The following is an 18,201-nucleotide window of genomic DNA, read 5'->3' as shown; positions in this document are numbered from 1 at the left end:
TAAGGGGCCCTTAAGGGTAAATAAATGGTAATGCTGGTTACTATTACGAATGCAAGGCATGTATAGCAATGTAAGGGCTCCGTCAACAGGAGCTACGCGTATGCGCGCTGCGTATTTCAGATTCTTAGAGGCAGTGACCAGGCTAAGCGGCGTTGAGACGAAGTTCTGACGGCAATCGCCATGCTCCGTTTTAACTCTGCCCGCACCTGTAAATACTAACACTAATGCAAGTTACGGTTCCTAAATCTTTACGATGCAGTGATCGAATGTGAAGAACAACATGCATAGTAAACGGTCTCCTCTCGCCACAAGAGGAAATAGCGGCATTTCGTTCGTGCCCGCACGAATTCATAGTGTATAGGGTGTTACAGGCCCGAGAGCAGAGCTGAGTTGCTGGAAGGCAGTGTTTACCAGTAAAATAGGATATGTTACTGGTCCAGGGATGCCTTGTCACACAGAGCAACAACACAGGCTTTTCTTCTCTCCTGCATAACACGAAATAATGGCTCCAAAACAACGTCTTTGCGGCCAGATGAAAGCCTTGGCAGTGAACACGTCAAGGATTAGAGCCGCAGAGCCTTGTAGGATTGTACGCAGTATGAGGGCTGTAACTGCGTGCAGGTAGCGTGACTTGGCAGCATTCAGGCTGGAGAGCATGCTCTCAGCGGCTCCGCTGCGTAGTGGCATAGGCACTCTATGAAAAAAAAAAAAAACACTGCCCTTTGCCTGGACGAACGCTATTCCCTTGTGCCGCTTTGCCCAGAACGAAATTTTGTCTTTTTTGTTTCCTGCTGTCTGTAACTGTGTGGACTCAGTTGAGAAGACGCAATATTTCATTGTCACAAGAATTCCATCTCTTCTGGACGCAGGGCTTCTCGCTAAGATTAAAGCCACTACCAGTAATGGCCGACAAACGACTGAAAAATTTTACCGGCCAATCGCAGAACTAAGATATGCCTATAATAATCGTGAAATGGCAACGCTAACTCAGGGTGTTCGAGCTTACGCAAGGCAACGACTGGAAAGAAAAAAAAAACGTTGCAGCTTGCAGGACCTCCTTGACCATGCAGAAGTATCGATTGGTTCCAAGTAACTGGTTAGTGGTTAAATATTCAGCTTCTAAACGCAGAAAAGCACGACAAAAGGCTGACTTCAAGGGCTTGGCAGTTTATCTCAGTTTCCCTTACATTGAGGCCGCTGTGTGATATGGCGACTGCTGCCGCGCGCAAGACCGGCCCAATTATGGCGACGGTAGGACGTTCAAATGCGCTCTAGAGGTTAGGTTACTACCAACGAGGAAAAAGCAGCTCACAAGCCTCCGGCCCACGTTACACATTTTATGTTTGTTCTGTTATTCATACGTGCGGTAAGGATGAAAACCGAAGGAAAAAAGACAATGTGGCAACCACGTGAACGACACATACTGCATTCGCGTTCCTTGTAGTGGTTGGTATGTGGCACCTGCGTCGGCTTGTTGCCGGTATACAGCGCGCACTTGTCTTGCAGTAATGTTTTACGGTAGAACACTTAGCCTGTTTATTTTTTTTTTCAGCTTTACTCTACCCTTTTCAAGTTTTTCTCTACCTTTTGTGCGTCGTTTGTTTACATTGCAAGCGTGGTTGCCTTCATAGCAGCATGCGTCGGTAGAGAAGGCACGCCTGAGGTACCTCTCGCGAGAGGGCAGTAACTTTGCTAACCACCTGCCCACAGTTCCAAACAAAAATGAGCAACCGCATGGCGCGCCAAGTTGTGACCCGAGGATTTCCGTTTCCTTCGAGGAAAGTGCCACTTGAGCAACGGGAACGCAATGCGCGCCCCACTAATCGCGGCAGGATAATTAGTGCGCATAATGTCCGCCAGGCCGCTGAGTGCACGTGGCCGACAGACACCGCGAAGGCGCGCCACCCAAGTCCGCCAGCCGTTCCGCCTTCTCGGAGCCCACATCTCGTTGATGCCGGAACAGCTACGCTCTGCTGAACGCGGCTGGCCAGACCACGTGCGCCAGGTCCCCCTCGCCGCGGAAACAGCCGCACAAAAAGCAGCGAGCGCCACGAAGAGCACTCTTCAGGAACACTCAAGCTGGCGATGAAGTACACCACCTGGGTAAGGAAGCCCTTTACCGCAGCACCTGCTGCTTCTTCTGCATGCTGTATTGTCCAACGCCAAGGACGCGTTTGATGTACGTGTGCACGGGGAGCAATACGCTCAAAGACTGGCGCCCTGGGTTCGCCTCTCTAAAAGTTCGTCGGTTCGTTCCCTGGTTATTTGGTTCTCGTTTCCCCGTAAGTTTTCGCAGCCAACTTTTCACCTCTGCTTCCCTCCTTTAATAGATGGCAACCGTCAAACTAGTTTCGTTTTATGGTGTTTAACATCTCAAAACGACTCTGGCTATGAGGGAGGCTATTGCAAACTAGTGGCCTTGCTTTCAGCCGCGTAGACATGTGGTACCAAAAGCGATCACAATTCGGTTCTTCTTTTTGAAACCGCTAAATACAGGGATACGAAAGACGCACTTGCACACTGGACATACTTGCGCTTTGTCCTGTGCGCACGCTGTATCCTTCGTGTGCGTGCACTTCGCGCTGCCATAAAGTGTGAACTTACGTTAACTCACCCGGCTTTCGATTCCAATTCGATTTCTCATATGCACTTTTAAGAAGCAGCTGTTAATACCAGTGCGCAGCGTATTTGTCGGCTCTCAACAGTACTGCGCGAAAACAGCGATGAATGTGTGCTGTGCAACACGTGGTGGGGTTGCGCGTGCAAGTGCCGTCTAGCTCCGTTGCAGCTGAACGCTTGGTTAAGAGGTGTGCTACTTTGTCTTCTAGCGGCAACGACAGACGCGAGACCGCTAAAGCAGCAGCCACAGAAATACCGAAGAAGGGAAAGGGCAGGGAAAGGGTGAACATGCACCTCGTAATACGAAAGGGCGAATAGAGTACTCGCTGAGTACTGTTTATGAAAATTTCAGTCGCTTTTATGCATGAAACATATCAAGAAACATATGACCTTTGTATGAGGGTGGAAAGTGAAAGCTCCTTCTTGTCCATCCTCGGCTGGCAATGTCGTGAAGGAATTTAGGAACTCAACCTGACCATGAAATGGAAGCCTGCATGCGCATGCGCATTCAATGCAGCACATAGACTCAGCGCTCCTTGAAGAAAAGACACTCCCGCGTCAGCGTTGGTGTAGTGCGTAAAAGAGTTAGCAGGCAACAGTGACTGCTATGGATTCTAATAGCGACGGACTGCAATTCTCAGCAGCAAATTCTAGACCGTTGCTGCAGAAACGCTGCATTCCTCTGGGCGTTCAACAACAGATGGGTTCGAAGTTTTTCACAGGAGTTACGGCAGCTGCCAAGTTTTCAATGTGACACTAGGTCGGCAATAGTTTAGCGCGGCTACATTCTGCGGTTCTAGCTTCACCATCACATCAGTATTTCACCGCTGACCAGGCTCACAGGGTCTACCGCTTTGCGCTATAGTATCCGTGCGCGTATTGCTGGTGCCAGCGCAGGCCGGCAGGGACTACGATTCAGTCTCACAAATATTATTCGCGCCACCCTGATGACAACTGAAAAGAGCTGCGTTTTCAAGAACTATGTGGTCCAAAATTGGCTCGCTTGACTATGCGTGCGTGAAACTGCATCTACGAGAACTTGTTTGATTAAGTGTAAGGGGTGAGAGGTGTTGTTTTTGAAGACACATTCTATATGGTTTGGTGTGGTTACTGCCACTTGGCGAAACTGTTTAAAGCTGTAAAACATTTGACTCACCAACTGAGCGCTGCGTGCCTGTATCTCTGTCATCAACGTGCCAACATTTCCAAATTCATGCTACTATTTATACTTGGCGTAAGATGGGTCACTGGAGTAAATATCTACATTAGAAGACCCTCCTTCTGCCTTTTTCAGTTCTTAGTGGTTTACTGACCCTTCTCGCTGTGTTTGTTGAGGGTTTTCAGTTTTTCCTTCTGATTGTAGACCTCAGTAAACTGGTGGGTCGCAATTGCAAGCAGTTCGCGAAGCCTGCTTGCTATCCTGTAGCAGGAGTAGAACGAGGAGTATGAAAGGACGAGGACAGAGTCGCACCTCTTCCGGAAACACTCAGGCACCCCGCTAAATGCCAGCACCTTCTAATCAAGAGAGTTAGTGAGCCATGCCCTCCTCTGACGAACAGAGGGGGGCAGAGGACCTCATTTTTGTTTTTTTTTTCTTTCTGTGAGCTTTAAAATCTTCCCCCTCGCTCACCTTTGTCCTCATTTTGCAAAGACTGCCTACACTTCATCGCCCTCATTGAGTAAAAAAATGCCCTTTCTTGTATGTGCTCTCTGTCGCTTTAAGGTATTTGTAACTTTCGAGGTACACTTTTGTTCTACCGACATTACTCTACAATAAACAACTCTGCAGTAACAAATACTCAGGCCTTCATTTGGGCGCGACAATTTTCATTTGAATGTGAGCACCTTGTACGCTTTGATTACAAACTAAACAGAAGAAGTAGCAGCGAACCCTACCATATCGCTTTGTCTTCAAGTGCCGTGGACTACTTCATGCGGCAATCCGTTTAAAGAGCCGCCAGGGTAACCTGCAGCTAAGTAACTGCCTAGCGCGCCGATCTTTGGCTCATCACGGAAAAATAAGCTCATTTTGCCACCGCACGAGTACGAGAGGTTAACAAAACTCTGCTACCGCCGGAGTTTCCATCAAGCCGAAAAATCCGAACACAACGAACAATAAAAGCAAGAGGAGTCTATACGACACGCCCTCTGAAACGTTACATCCTAGGGAGAAATCACTTTCGACGATCAGGTTTGCGGCATGTCGGCACAGCGTAAAGATTTTCCAAAGCAGCGTTCAAGTCAGCAGTCAGAGGCGTCCCGTATATCCTTACGTAACCCTTAAATTCCTCTGAAAACTCAGCGTCCTCAATGTTGACAGCAAAAGGTTGCAGCGGACTTGGTTTTCATTAGATCAAATTGATGGACTAGAACAAATGTAAAAGGTTGTGTTCTTAAATTCACCGCGATTAATTTGGTACCAACCGAAAAATACTTAACGTCATGGCAGTAGTAAGGTTCCACATAACTGGCCGTTTTGTTTAACACATCTCGATGAGATAAGGAGTGCGGCTGCTGCAGATAATACGACAAGAAATTAATAGATTGATAACGTAAATGTCGTGTTCGAATAAAGAGGAACACGGTACGCCCGACTTGACTGGGTTGTTGACTGGAAGACTCAAGAATATCCTGTGTGTGATAGGTGCAACAACTTGTTCGTATCGCGGTGTTCACCACTGATAGTCCTGTAATAAACACTTGCCGATTCTGACACAACAATGTCACTATCACCAGGCGCACCCCAGAATATACTCTTTCGCTTACTGACCAGTCCTGACCACGACAACTAACCTTCTTTTTACGCTGCAGGGCAGTACACTCTTTGTGAATCATATTTTTGATTTGATTTGTTGGGGTTTAACGTCCCAAAGCGACTGAGGCTATGAGAGACGCCGTAGTGAAGGGCTCCGGAAATTTCGACCACCTGGGGTTCTTTAACGTGCACTGACATCGCACAGCACACGGGCCTCTAGAATTTCGCCTTCATCGAAATTCAGCCGCCGCAGCCGGGTTCGAACCCGCGTCTTTCGGGTCAGCAGCCGAGCACCGTAACCACTGAGCCACCGCGGCGGGGCGAATCATATTTTCAACTTTTGTATGCCTTGTGTGCAGTCACATTGTTTTGTGCATTTATCTTCACAGTGTTGTGGTGTCGTTGCGTAGTTTTCTCTTTGTTAAGCCACTCCCCTTACTCGCCGCTGCAGCAAATGCTGTAAATTAGCCAGTAGAAATCACCGGCGGTAAACATATCCAATGAGTATGCAACTTTGTGAAAGCCCGAAAGGGCGCCCCAGGCTCTAAAACCAGGGCTACGGAATTTACTCGTGCACAAGACAGGCGTTGTCAGTAGCGGTACAAGTTGAAGCTCGGTGAATTAAACGCTTCGTTGTTCCTTGGGGCTACTAAGATCCAAAATTGCAGAAGACTCAAACACGTTCCGGCAAGCACATGATGCAGGTGACCGCGCCGATTTTTGTTCTGTGCTTTTTGCCTCACCCTCTTATCATTCAAAGAAGAATACCTCAAAAATTCTGCCTGAATTTTGTTTAACAATTTTTATTTTAATTAATCTCACCACACCCGCGCAAAACTGCTGCTTTTCAACATTAATCGAAATATATTTCACTAGTCTGGATGCTCCTACGATTCTACACATTTCCAGCTGTAGGTGAAACAGTTCTTCCTTTATGAGTTTTCTCCATGCTCTTAATTACCGGTCTCTGGCCCGTAGTAAAAAAAAAACTGCAGTCGGCATTTACTGATCATGGAAGATATAAGCTTCGGCGCATCAACGATCCGTCAAAGGAAGGGCAGGCCAAGAACGCTTTTCCTAAGCACTTCACCCGTGAGACGCCGAGTACCAGTCATGTACCCACTCGAAAACCGGTGGGTGCCCGGCGGCAGTGGCGATCGAGCCCCGCATCCCCTGCATGCGAGGCCGATGCTCAGACCGCTAGACATGCATTTAGTAAATAGGAACACGACAGAAGGCGGATTTATATCAAAAATATGAATAATCTCAAGGCAAAGTACTAGGAACTTGGGTGCTATTTGCCTCAGGCAGCAGGAATCTAATTTACACAAACCTATTGAAATGCTGGCTCAAACATGCCGAAAACAGTCTTGATGATTTAGGCAACTCAACACAGTTCTTGAAATTGACTGCAGGGAGCACAGTGAGTACGCTCTGTCTTCCAAATGAAATTGGGACGGGCGAGTAAAAGAAATAAGAATAATATTTCTGCAGAAATGGCGCATTTTTTTTTATGGCTTGTGGTGGTTTAACGTCCCAAAGCGACTCGCGCTATTAAAAACGCCGTAGTGCTCCGGAAATTTCGACCACCTGGGTTCTTTAACGTGCACTGGCATCGCACCGTACACGGGCCTCTAGAATTTTGCCTGTAACAAGGTACCCATGTGGGCTAGTTGGTGTACATCAGACATAACTTCACCAGCGAAAGAACGAGACCTGTGTTCTTCTTCTCCTCGTGTCTCGTTCTTTCGCTGGTGAAGTTATGTCTGATGTCAGAATTTTGCCTCCATCGAAATGCGACCACCGCGGCCGCGATCGAACCCGCGTCCTCCGGGTCAGCAGCCGAGCCTCGTAACCGCCGAGTCGCCGCCGCCGTCGCACATTTTTTTTTTAACTCCCATAGAAGACAAAAACAAATGTGTCTTACAATGTACGTGGTGTCTGAGGAGGTTAGAAAAATGCATGGTATAAGAAAACACGCGCTGCATAGGTAAGAGCCCACGCTCATAATACTATGAGTCAGTAATTATGACGTGATGATTAAGAGCCTTGCTCGGGGAAGAATGACTGTTGTGCGAGTTGGTGCATGACTCGATGATACAAGGCGCAAGAGTGGTCAGGACGAACGAAGCGCCTTGTCCGAGTTAGTCCTTCGTTCGTACTGTCCACTCTTGCGCCTTGCATCATCCAGGCGTGCTGGGGCGCTCAAATCTGCTTGCCCGTCCCAAATCTAGCGGCCCCAGTTGAGATAAAACAAGCTCCCGTAAAAAGGTGGAAGGAATGACGCTGGCATAATCTCTAGCTTCTTTCACAGCAGTCCCACTTCGTCTACTCCAGACGATGATTTTAGATTTTTTTTTTTAAATTTGATAATTCCGTTACTTTCAAAAGTTATCCTTGCTATACAACATTTTTCTTTTAGCCTGGAATTCAGTTTCCCATGGCGTAACTTTTTGATTCAATGTACAAGCTGTATGCGGCCACCTGCAAGGGTACCAAAGAGGCCCGCATTAATGGAGATAAACAAGCAGCGAGTTCAAAACCAGGTCCGCATGCTTGCAGCTGCATTGTTATTAGGTTAGGTTCACTTGTTGCGTTTAAATTCGCGCCACATCCATGCGTTTCTCGGTCTCGCTGCCAGGCGGCGCTAGCATTCCGTTGCCGGGACAGGCTCTTAGGGCAAAAGGACGAAGAGACGCCGGGATAATGAAACATAGGGCATTATCATGGAGGAAGGAAACCATAGGAGAGGCCCTCGCTATCCGAGCCGCGTTACAAAAAAACGTGGAGGAAGTCACGTGGTTTCGCAAGGCCTACTGGGATTCCTTGGCCAGCGGCGCAGCCAATAGCAGCGTTGGGCGCAGCGGCGTCGTCTGCTTCACGCATCACCCATGTCGGCAGAGCCGGTCGAGTAGAGTTGGAAATTCGCATTTTTATTCAATCGTTGTGGTCCGCGGGAGGCACAAAGTTCCAGAGGCCTGTAGTCGGTGCCGGTCTTCATTGATGTGCGCTTAGTTCATTCAGGATGCCGTCTTGACGAAAGCGGTTGTTTTGGAAGCCCGCGACAGCTTTCTCTGAAAAGGCTTGGCGCTGCAGCTTCGCTATTCTTTTTCGGCTTCGCGTTTTGTGCGGTTGCGTCCCTCAACGCTGCTAGTCTTGTTCCAAGGAGAAATTGACAGTGCCGACGGCTCATAAAGCGATAGACGACGGTGACACGCTGGTTTATATGGTTACAGCAGCGAGGGAAGAAAAAGCCATTTGGAAGTCGGCGCTTGTTTTGGGTATGTATACGTGTTCTGCGTGTTCCTTCATTTTTGTGTATTTTTCCCGCGCTGTTTTAACCACGAATAAATACAAACTCGTCCAGACCGTGTCCTTGTAAGTATACCCATTGCGTCTACATTCCCCTATGCATGACGGTCACAATTGTTGGCGATCGATATGCGTGGGCCGCGCCGTGCTCACCGAAGCGTGCAGTGCCAAGAAAGCCGCGCCGCATCCAATGGTATCCGTCAGCAAAGCGATACGCGAAGCAGTCTGAAGCGTACCATATCTGTTTACTGTACGCTGTGCGAGCGATATGTCAACTGCGTGCAAGTTTTCTCCGATATGGACCCTGTGGATCGACCGATCCGCGCGGCTGTCTCGATCGAGTGCTGTTGTGCGAGCGTAAGGACACATAGCCGGGTTTAGGATGCGCAGTGTTAGGTTTAAAACATTTGCGCTTAAGGGTGGTGAAGTGTAAGGCCATGCCATTGTAAGATTGAGTGTACAGCCTTTGTCAAAAGTTTGGAGCCCAGGAGGGTTTTCTTTTTAGCCACACTCTGTCGTTCTTAATGGATATCTAGCGCTCCAAATTTCCTGGACATAAGAAGATTTCTGCTACTGCCTCCTGCAATAGGTAGATACATGAATGCTCCTGGAGTCCCATTATAAAGTTTGGAAGTGAACCCCCTGGGCTCTAAACTTTTTATAAAGACTGTACCTCGCAACTTACCGTTTACCGAGATGCCGAGTCGACCTGCGACCACCTCGCCGAGTTGCAGTTTCTTGCATTCAGCTGATTAAACGCATTAGTGAAGTCCAAAATTTGTAGTTTATTGCAAAATCAAATTATGAGCCTTAAAAAGGTTTGATACAGCACAACACATATTACAAAACATAGCTTGCTACGTGAAGCAAGCAAAATCTTTTAACAAAAGTGATAACACTCGTGTATGGAAGAAGAACACACATAAAAAGGATTCAACAAATATACTAGAAAGAAGAAGAAATGCACAACTGAATCACATCACTTTGCAACCATGAACTATTCGATCAGAGAGAGTAAAAACATAGGAAGGCAGTAAATGAGGGCTTTGAGACAGAAAAATATTTGTGGACCATTCTTTCCCAATTGTGTGAAAGCTTTCATTTCTCGGTAGTTGTTTCGGCATCGCAAAGTTGATAAAATTTAAGCAATGTAAATGCAAAGTAATTGGAGCACTGTGTGGAAGTGACTTGAAAAATTGGTAACAGTTGTCCCAGCTGGTGGAAAAAGTGAATCATTTCCCTCCCTTCTGCTTCATGTATTCCTTTCTGTAATATATGCAAAGAAAGAGAGTACCCTGCTGACACTATTTCTATTGTTGCATTGTTGTATTAGACTCTTATCTGCCTAGCCTGGAACAGTATAGAAATAGCATAGTTTTCTGTTCTGTTTGTTGTGTGCTATGTGGTACTTGTGTGCACATGCTGTTTTATACTTGTCAAAACCACGAGCCAACCAACATAGTCTGCACATAAGACGGGCATTTGAGCTGTGCACAACTAAGGCATGATGACAGCTAAAGAATGATTAATATAGTGTACAAATTGCGGCTTGTAGAATGATAAGGTTTTCCTCTGTATGCATATGTACCAAGTGCATGTGGAAAAGTGTTTTCATCATTTAAGAACATGAATTTGTTGCAGGTTGCAAAACTTATATTTTTTATTTATTTACATATACTGCAGGCCAATGTTTTGGCCCAAGCAGGATGGGCATACAAATGTAGCATACAAAAGAAGAACATATGCAATGCGAGGAAGAACCCATGGGAACCAACACATTTCTTAAAAGAACAACTATATGATAAAACTAACATTGGGTAATAAATGGCAACAACACACCTCATGTATGATATGAATGCAAAATGCATCACAAATAACTCTTCTGGAAGGAAAACAGGATATGTTAAGTATGCAACATATGGCTTTCTAGTCCTTTCACAAAATCTTTGCTCTTAAAAATGTTGGATGGTAAAGAATCCCCTTGTATGCTAGAACTTATATGCTAGTGGTTACTCTGTTGCTGCATGCAGTGGGATGATCACCCCCTTTTGACACTACTAGTTTGAAAGGCCAAAATCACCTTCAGTTGTGTTGAATATCTAGAACTAAAATTGTAAGTATGGTACACTAATTACTCTCTTGATTATTCCGGCTTCTATAGTATGAAAAACATGCACTCCATATTTTTACAAAGTACGATACTTCAGTCACCCTGTACCATAAAGGACAGTAGTGCAGGCACGCTAAAGAAAGTTCTGGGAGACTGCTAACTGCAGCCCTTATTCTTGAACATCAGTGACCAATAGTACATGTCCATCTGTGAATCTACAGCATATAGATTCATGAACAAGAACTAGCATTTGCACTCTGGACATGTACTGCTGATGTTACTTAACTGACTTATTTTTGAAAATGTGCGTATCGTTCATTTACCACAAAAGAGAAAAATCTGATTTTAGGAAGCAGGTAATTTCTGGTTGATTCAGTAGCAATCAAGCTAAATCAAAGCCCTGATTACTCTTGAAAAAACTGACAGTGACTGTCATCAAGCATGAGCCTAAGTCGGTGGTGTACATGACGCATTCACATTACAAAGCTATTCTTTTCAATACTCAGTATGACAGGTTATAATGTACTCTAAATTGTGAGCGGCCGTTTGAATAGAATTTTATTTTGACAAATTCAGACATTTACAGTATTTACTCGTGTAATTTGCGCCCGCACTTAGATTGTGCACCCCAAAAAGTTCAAACATTTGACCGGATTAAAAAAAAAATACTCGCATATTTTGCGCACTATGCTGAGCCAGACCACCAGCATGTATACGCGGGTGCGAACTCTGCGCCGTTTACCCGGCTTGCTCGCGCTGGCGGTCGCTATCCCGGACGAACAGCTGCGCGCGCCCCAAATCCAAAACACTACCGTACCGTTTGCTATACGGTTTGCCGCTAGTCAGCCGGGCCACACGCAAGGGCCCCGTTTTATTGCCCGTTATCTCCTCCCACTGCTGACTTCGCGATTGAATCTTTGCGCGTTTATTGCTTTGAGCTAAGCACGTGCCGTCATGCCACCCCGCGGGGGCGGGGCGGACGAGTCAACCTTTTTGTTTGCCAGCGAGGGGTGCCAACCTTTTTTTTTAGGACCTGTTCGGATGACTCGCTTGCGCGTAAATCGCGCACCCTCTTTTTGGAGCCCTAATTAAAAAAAAACGTGCGCAAATTACGCGAGCAAATACGTACGGTGCTCTATATGCCTTATGAAACTTCTTTATGATCTCCTTTGTAAACGAACTATAGTTTTAAGGAATCACAGTGCTCTCTAGTTATAAAACAGTGACACTTCCCAGGCGCTATGACCGAGATAACAACAAAAATATGCACCGCCATACAGATTACTGCTAGGCGCAAACATTTGCACACTACAAGTAATAATATCAAATGGAAATGATGCCCCAAAGAAACTGTGGTGTGCTCGATGCTATAGATGACAAGTATCTCTTTTTATTTTCTTCTAATGAGGGAGTGCGTAAGCTAATAAATAAATAATCATGTACAGTAAGCAGAATTTCATCAGAGCCATATATAAACCGCAGCCAGTTTAGCAGTAATGACACAATTACTTTTTATCAGGTCGGGAATACTGTAGCCGCGCTACTCGATCATAACGTCTAGCTAAAGCCATTTATTCGCAAATCATTCTATTTCTTGCACGAACACCTACAACGTCATATTGAAAGCATACATGCAGTCAAGCTATACACCTTCTCAATAAGAGCATTTCTTTCCAATATCTTGAGAATCTATCGAGGTGGTTCCTCACCTGAAGGGGGACGGCATCCGCACGTATACGAACTACGAGCGGCGACATCTGATCGAAGTGCTCGGGCAGAAAATGTTTTGAACATACGCAGGTCCATTTTGCTGGTTCCCAGTCGCTTTGGCCTGGTCTAACGGCCTCAGTCCACTGCCTCCTTCGCTCTGGATCTTTCGGAAACCTGTTTGAAAACAATTATTCACTGCACTCGGACAAAGAGCCACCAATAAGGCCGGGGCGGTACGAATACCACGTTCACGCCGTGTCGTGCGTTATGTTCTGCGAGCATGCATTTTACTCATTACGCAGTCAATTAAATACGAAAACAAAATGCAGTATACTTACGTGTGGAAAGTGACGCCCGGTTCTTGTCCTGGCGTGCGCGACCAACATCCAGGAACGCAGCAGCTGGGCATCGCAGCGTCTTTGTTGTCAATGGGAGCAGAAGTCTCACTTTCCGCCGTGTCTGACAGCTGCCGACAGCCTGGCGCGGCGCGAAATCGTCTGCTCGCGCCGCTCGCGGTGATCTTCGCGGCGCTCGCATGCCATTGGCTGAGAAAATGGCCAAGTGTCATGGCGGAGCCCTCGCTTCCGGCTTCAAAAAATGTGACGTAGCAGCCTCTCCTCTTTTCCTTCTTTCCTCCATGGGCGTTATGGGGGTACAACAAATATGAAGTACTAAGAGGTATTTGGAAAGGAATAATGGTGCCGGGACTTACTTTCGGCAATGCGGTTCTGTGCTTAAGGGCAGAAGTTCAGTCGAGATTAGACGTAAATCAGAGAGCTGTAGGAAGATTAGCACTAGGTGCCCACGGCAAAACCACAAACGAGGCAGTACAAGGGGATATGGGCTGGGCATCGTTCGAAGCACGGGAAGCTAAGAGTAAAATACTATATGAAGAACGCCTGAGGAAACTGGACGATAACAGATGGGCAGCTAAGGTATTTAAATATTTATACAGAAAGAACGTTGACTCACAGTGGCGGAAAAGAACTAGAAAACTAACCAGTAAGTATGCCGGTCATGAGGACGGAGAAAGAAAGAGCATTAAACGACAGGTTAAAAACGCGGAAGTTAAAAATTGGATGAATTCAATGGAAAAGAAACATAGTGTAGAACTATATCGATTCTGGAAAAGGCAGATCAGGAAAGAATTTTTCTATGATAACTCAAGAGGCAGTGCCCTACTTTTTGAAGCTAGATCAGGGTGTCCTAGAACGCGCAGCTACAAAAAGAAATTTAACGAAGAAGATGACACATGTGCAGTGTGTGGTAGATCTGTGGAAACAATTGAACACCTCATAATCAAATGTGATGGTATCCATCCGGATGTCGATGCAGGCACAGTCACTCTTTCTGAGGCCCTAGGGTTTAAAGATAACAATGGTCATGTAAATAAATCGGCAGTGGAAGTCAGCAAAAAGCGATTGGAGGATTGGTGGCTGAAAAGCAGAGATGTGGCATAAGGTTAGAATTGTAGGAAACCGTAGGCAAAGGTGATGGAGAATCTTAATGAGAATTGCCAACACAGTAAACAAAAACATAATAAAGAAAGAAAAGCTGAGCATGGTGGCAATTGCCACCACACCGTTTCAAAGGGGGCGCTCCTATCCATCCATCCATCCATCCATCGGGCAAGCGAGCTGAAGCCGAGCTGCACGGCAACGAAAAGCATTTCGTTTGGACCGCAGTGTTTACCACACATAGTACCCATGTTCGTAAGCTCGCGCTGCACTCTGCTTCAAACACCACGGACCAGTCCTGGTGAGCACAGGAACAATAATTCTTGACAGCAATGTTTGAACAAGAGGCGCGAGGGAATAGTGACTGTGTTGAGCAGTATCTAGACATTAGTCCTGAGAACAACAGCAGTAAAACTGAACGGACAAGATACAGAACGACGAATGGGAAAATGCCCGGAAGTCGTTCCTTGTTCTTGGCTTGTGGTTTTGCTCTGGTTTCTTCGATGTTTCTGTCGCTAAATAAGAGCGTCTCGTTTTTTTTCGCCTGATGTCCCGGTTACCTGCTTCTGAAAATGAAAATGGCACAAAACTGGGGTCTTCGTTCTTCGAAAATAAAAGGTGCAATTTCAACGCCTTTCTCCACTCGTTACTCCTGTAATTTTCCGTCGTGCTTTTCTGTGCTGGTTTGTGGGAGTGGGGCAGAGCAGCTAGCCTTGCAGCAAATGTTTTTTTCAGCATAAGAGGAGCTTTTCATCAAGAGAACATTCACTTGTCTTCGCCCAGATATGGGCATGTCCTCTTCTCTAAATGCTGGCCAACGCATTGAGGCGCTATCCGCACCTCGTTCATGTGCTGCTCTCAAGCAGTATCGTTGCAATCCTAAGCAAAAGTATCGCCGCGGTTATCTGGAAATACAATTGGGAGTGTGCTTTGTGGATTCACTATTTTCGGAATAAGAGAGCATTCGGACGGTGTAATTGAGAACCCGACAAAAATGAGAAGCGAAGCTGGCATTTATTTTTATGAGGTGACCTTTATTGAGTACCAGAATATCCTGCGAGTAGGCAAAAACAGAGACGCACGCAACTAGTCTGCCTTTATTTTCCGCTTGGAGTCGCGGGCTTCGTTGAGATTTCACTTGAACATATAGCGGCGCCTCTGCGTTGCTGCAAAAATATTGCGCTAATCGCAATTCCCTGAAGCTTTATATTGATTTGTCTGACGTTCTGCACTTATGGCGTCAGCCTCGAAGCCTTACCATCTGTCGCCGTCATAACTGTCGTCGTAATTTCAAAGTCAGTACCTCAATTGATCATAAATGCAGAAACGCCCCAGATTCCCAGGAAGTCCAAGTTATCCGTAGCCCTTAATTATGGCCTTCCTCATAGCGCACAGGTTTGCTTTAGCACGTAAAAATCCATAAACTTATGGCAATTGAATGTAACGACTTCTCTCCAAGACCAGATGAGAGACCTTAAGCCTGACAAGTCTGGCGTGAAGGCGTGATGGAAGCGACGAAGGCTTCAAGCTTACATGTATTCTTTAAAATCCTGTTATTGTGGTTCCCCGAACAGCCTATGCAAGCTGGTAAATCAGTGTCGGTAGTCGCCGCGTGAACCTGTCTATACCGGTTACAATCTAAGAGTAGCCTCTGTAGACGGCACACATATGGCATTGCTTTAACTTTGGATGAACAAATAATGTGCGCGGCTATTACGCATTGATGAAGTAGAATTCGTAGAAAGCTACATTTGCTGAGCACTTAGCTCTAGCTATTCAGCCGTAACAGAATGAAGCCTATTTCGTAGTGGTCCAAGAATGAAACCAGGAACAACCGCGAAGAACCCAGAAGCCTTTCTTTAGGTGCACGCAGGCACCATTTCGCATTTTTTCGTGAAGTCTAACTGACCGGTCTCAAGTATGAGAGCTATATTTAGTGAGCAGAAACCATTCTTTTCCCTGGATTGGACGCCACGTTCACACTTTCTTTCTCAGTAATCTGGCAAATCACTCGCGTTTCTGTAACAAAGAAAACAATGTGCAAGACATAGTATTTCTGCTGGCGCTTTTATCACACCTAGTTGCTTTTAAAAAGTGCGTGGACGGAGAAGTCCCAATACAATTCTATTTATTGAGCTTTTTATGCTGTAAAAATTCATATTAATATAAAGGCCGCTGCTTTTAAAGGTAGTACTACTAGAAGTAAGCAACATTCCAAGAATTCATAGGCGTCATTAGCCATTGGCGAGAAGACCTCAGAAAAACACAACAGGACGGCGTGCTCCTACAGTACCGAACCCCCCCCCCCCCCCCCAAAAAAAAAAAAGAAAGAAAGGCAGTGCACTTTTTAGTGTGATTTTTTGCGTTTTCTCCAGTCGTAGACAATGTATTCAACAAATGCGTAACTTTTTATTCCCCGCAGCTTGTGCTGGCAGCGTGGGCTGCATTTTTGCTGCCTATCGCGGCAGCCGGTGTCTTCGGAGGCGGCGGACCTGACCTGACTCTGCACAAGGACTACTACGGGCGCGTCGGCCTCAGCGTGCGTTACGACCAAAGGGGTTATGGCCACCTGCCTCTTGGACACTTCGGCGGCGGCTACGGCGGCCACTAAATGATGTACTCTTGAACGAAAGAGCAGTTCTACTATAAGAAGCTTTCTCCTCGGTGCAAAACAACAATTTCTCGAGATAAAATATTATTTTCTGCCTGTATTTCCTGTATTTTCTGCCTCCTATACGGCAGCTGTGCCCGCCGGTACGCCAATTCTGATAGGTGGGGAAAATATTTTAATAAAATAGTTTAGGAGGTTGTAGCGGTGGTTGGAGCTCTCAGTCCGGAACCACATTGGCGTAGGCTGCTGTCCGAGCTCTTCCGATGAGTTGCTTTTGACTCTTTTCGTCCGAGCTGGTCAGAGCCGCCTCCCCCCCCCCTCCTGCGTTGGCTGGTTATTGACACTGATCGCCTGATTTCGTTGGCAGGCCCATACCATATGGTACAGGTCCGCCTTCTACCCGCAGAATTTGCATGGTGAGTCAAATGACTCCGGGTAGTCTTCGTGGGTACCTCGCTTTTTCTCCGCAAGTTTGTATTCTCAGATACTGCTCCTGCGTCAGCACCTTATCACGATCTGAAAAAAGGCACGGCCACCATTAACCCTGCCTCCTCAGATATTTCCGTCTTGCTACGCAGGGCTCTCGTGGCCTTGTTTGACATTTAGTTCACTCCAAGCGCCGTTCAGTCCTCTATGTTGAGGAGGGCCTGCGTCTTCTTCCTCCCGAAACCTGAGCGACTAATGACAACTCATCTTGAATGTGGCACGAAGTGAGCTGGTAAAACGAACATGGAAAATTCTCTTTCTTACTCTGGCTTTCGTAAAGGTGTAATGAGGAATTCAGCCCTCAGAAGCAGCAGCCATTCGTATAAGCACGATACTTGCAGTTAAATATTTTCGTGGCTGAGGCTATGGCGTGCGTTAGTAAAGCGGCAATGAAGCACATTTTATACAGAGAGGAGCTGTTATAGGAAGCTCACTCCGGGCACGGATTCAGGGTAGGCCCTGAAAAAGCCGCAACGAAAAAGCAGCACGAGCTCTCCTCAAGCACGCGTTGCCGCTTCCTCTTTGCGGCTCTGAGTCGCGCGGAGCTGGGTTCATGATGTTTCGTTTTCTCGGTTGAGCGTCGGCGCTGGCGTTGGTGTTGCAGCCGTATAACGCGACTAGGCTCAGAGCGGAGGTCGCGCCCGGCGTGGAGCTCCTTCGCCATAAAAGGCGAGGGACCGTCGGATCAGCAGTAAGCAGCCGAGATTCGGCGCACTCGTTAGTGAGAAGGCGTCGGCAATTCAAAATCCAGCCGTACATAAGGCAGAACGCGAAGCCAAGTGGTCAACCCGAACATTGTCGCTAGATGAAAGCAACGTATGCATGGGAGTGTAGCGAGCTTAAGTGGGAAGCATCGGCACTAGCTGCCACCTTGATAGTGCCTGGATCGTCGACGGAGCCACCGCCTACTAAGCGTGTGCTAACCGATGAACAAAGCTCTCGCAAAGTCAAACAGGAGCTGGAACGCTACCGCGGGGAAAGCTTTTCGCTGATTTGCCCGTGTTAAGCAGTGGCTTCTCCGATTTAATTTTTCGATCGCAAGAGAAGTACGTATAGGAGTCCGGAGAGAAGGCGTGGAAGACAAACTTGAATAAAATGATACGATTAGCGCGCACTTGGTGAGGTCCTTAGTCCAGGAACC

The 18,201-nt window shown here is 46.6% G+C and overlaps 1 protein-coding gene across 1 annotated transcript; it reads left to right on the top strand.

Annotated features, from left to right (window-relative positions):
* Positions 1–1,968: 1,968 nt before the first annotated feature.
* On the top strand, positions 1,969–16,574 carry LOC149357326 (uncharacterized). Its single transcript, XM_089576564.1, has 2 exons — positions 1,969–2,103; positions 16,386–16,574. The coding sequence occupies exons 1-2, from the start codon at positions 2,086–2,088 to the stop codon at positions 16,572–16,574; spliced, it is 207 nt and encodes a 68-aa protein (XP_089432690.1). The 5' UTR covers positions 1,969–2,085.
* The last annotated feature ends 1,627 nt before the right edge of the window (positions 16,575–18,201 follow it).

The sequence above is a fragment of the Amblyomma mixtum genome, chromosome 3, assembly GCF_055824585.1.
Source record: "Amblyomma mixtum isolate Tamu chromosome 3, ASM5582458v1, whole genome shotgun sequence".
In the NCBI taxonomy this organism is placed as follows: domain Eukaryota; kingdom Metazoa; phylum Arthropoda; class Arachnida; order Ixodida; family Ixodidae; genus Amblyomma; species Amblyomma mixtum.
Note: the sequence above shows the minus strand (reverse complement) of the source record. Positions and strands in the feature narration are given on the sequence as shown.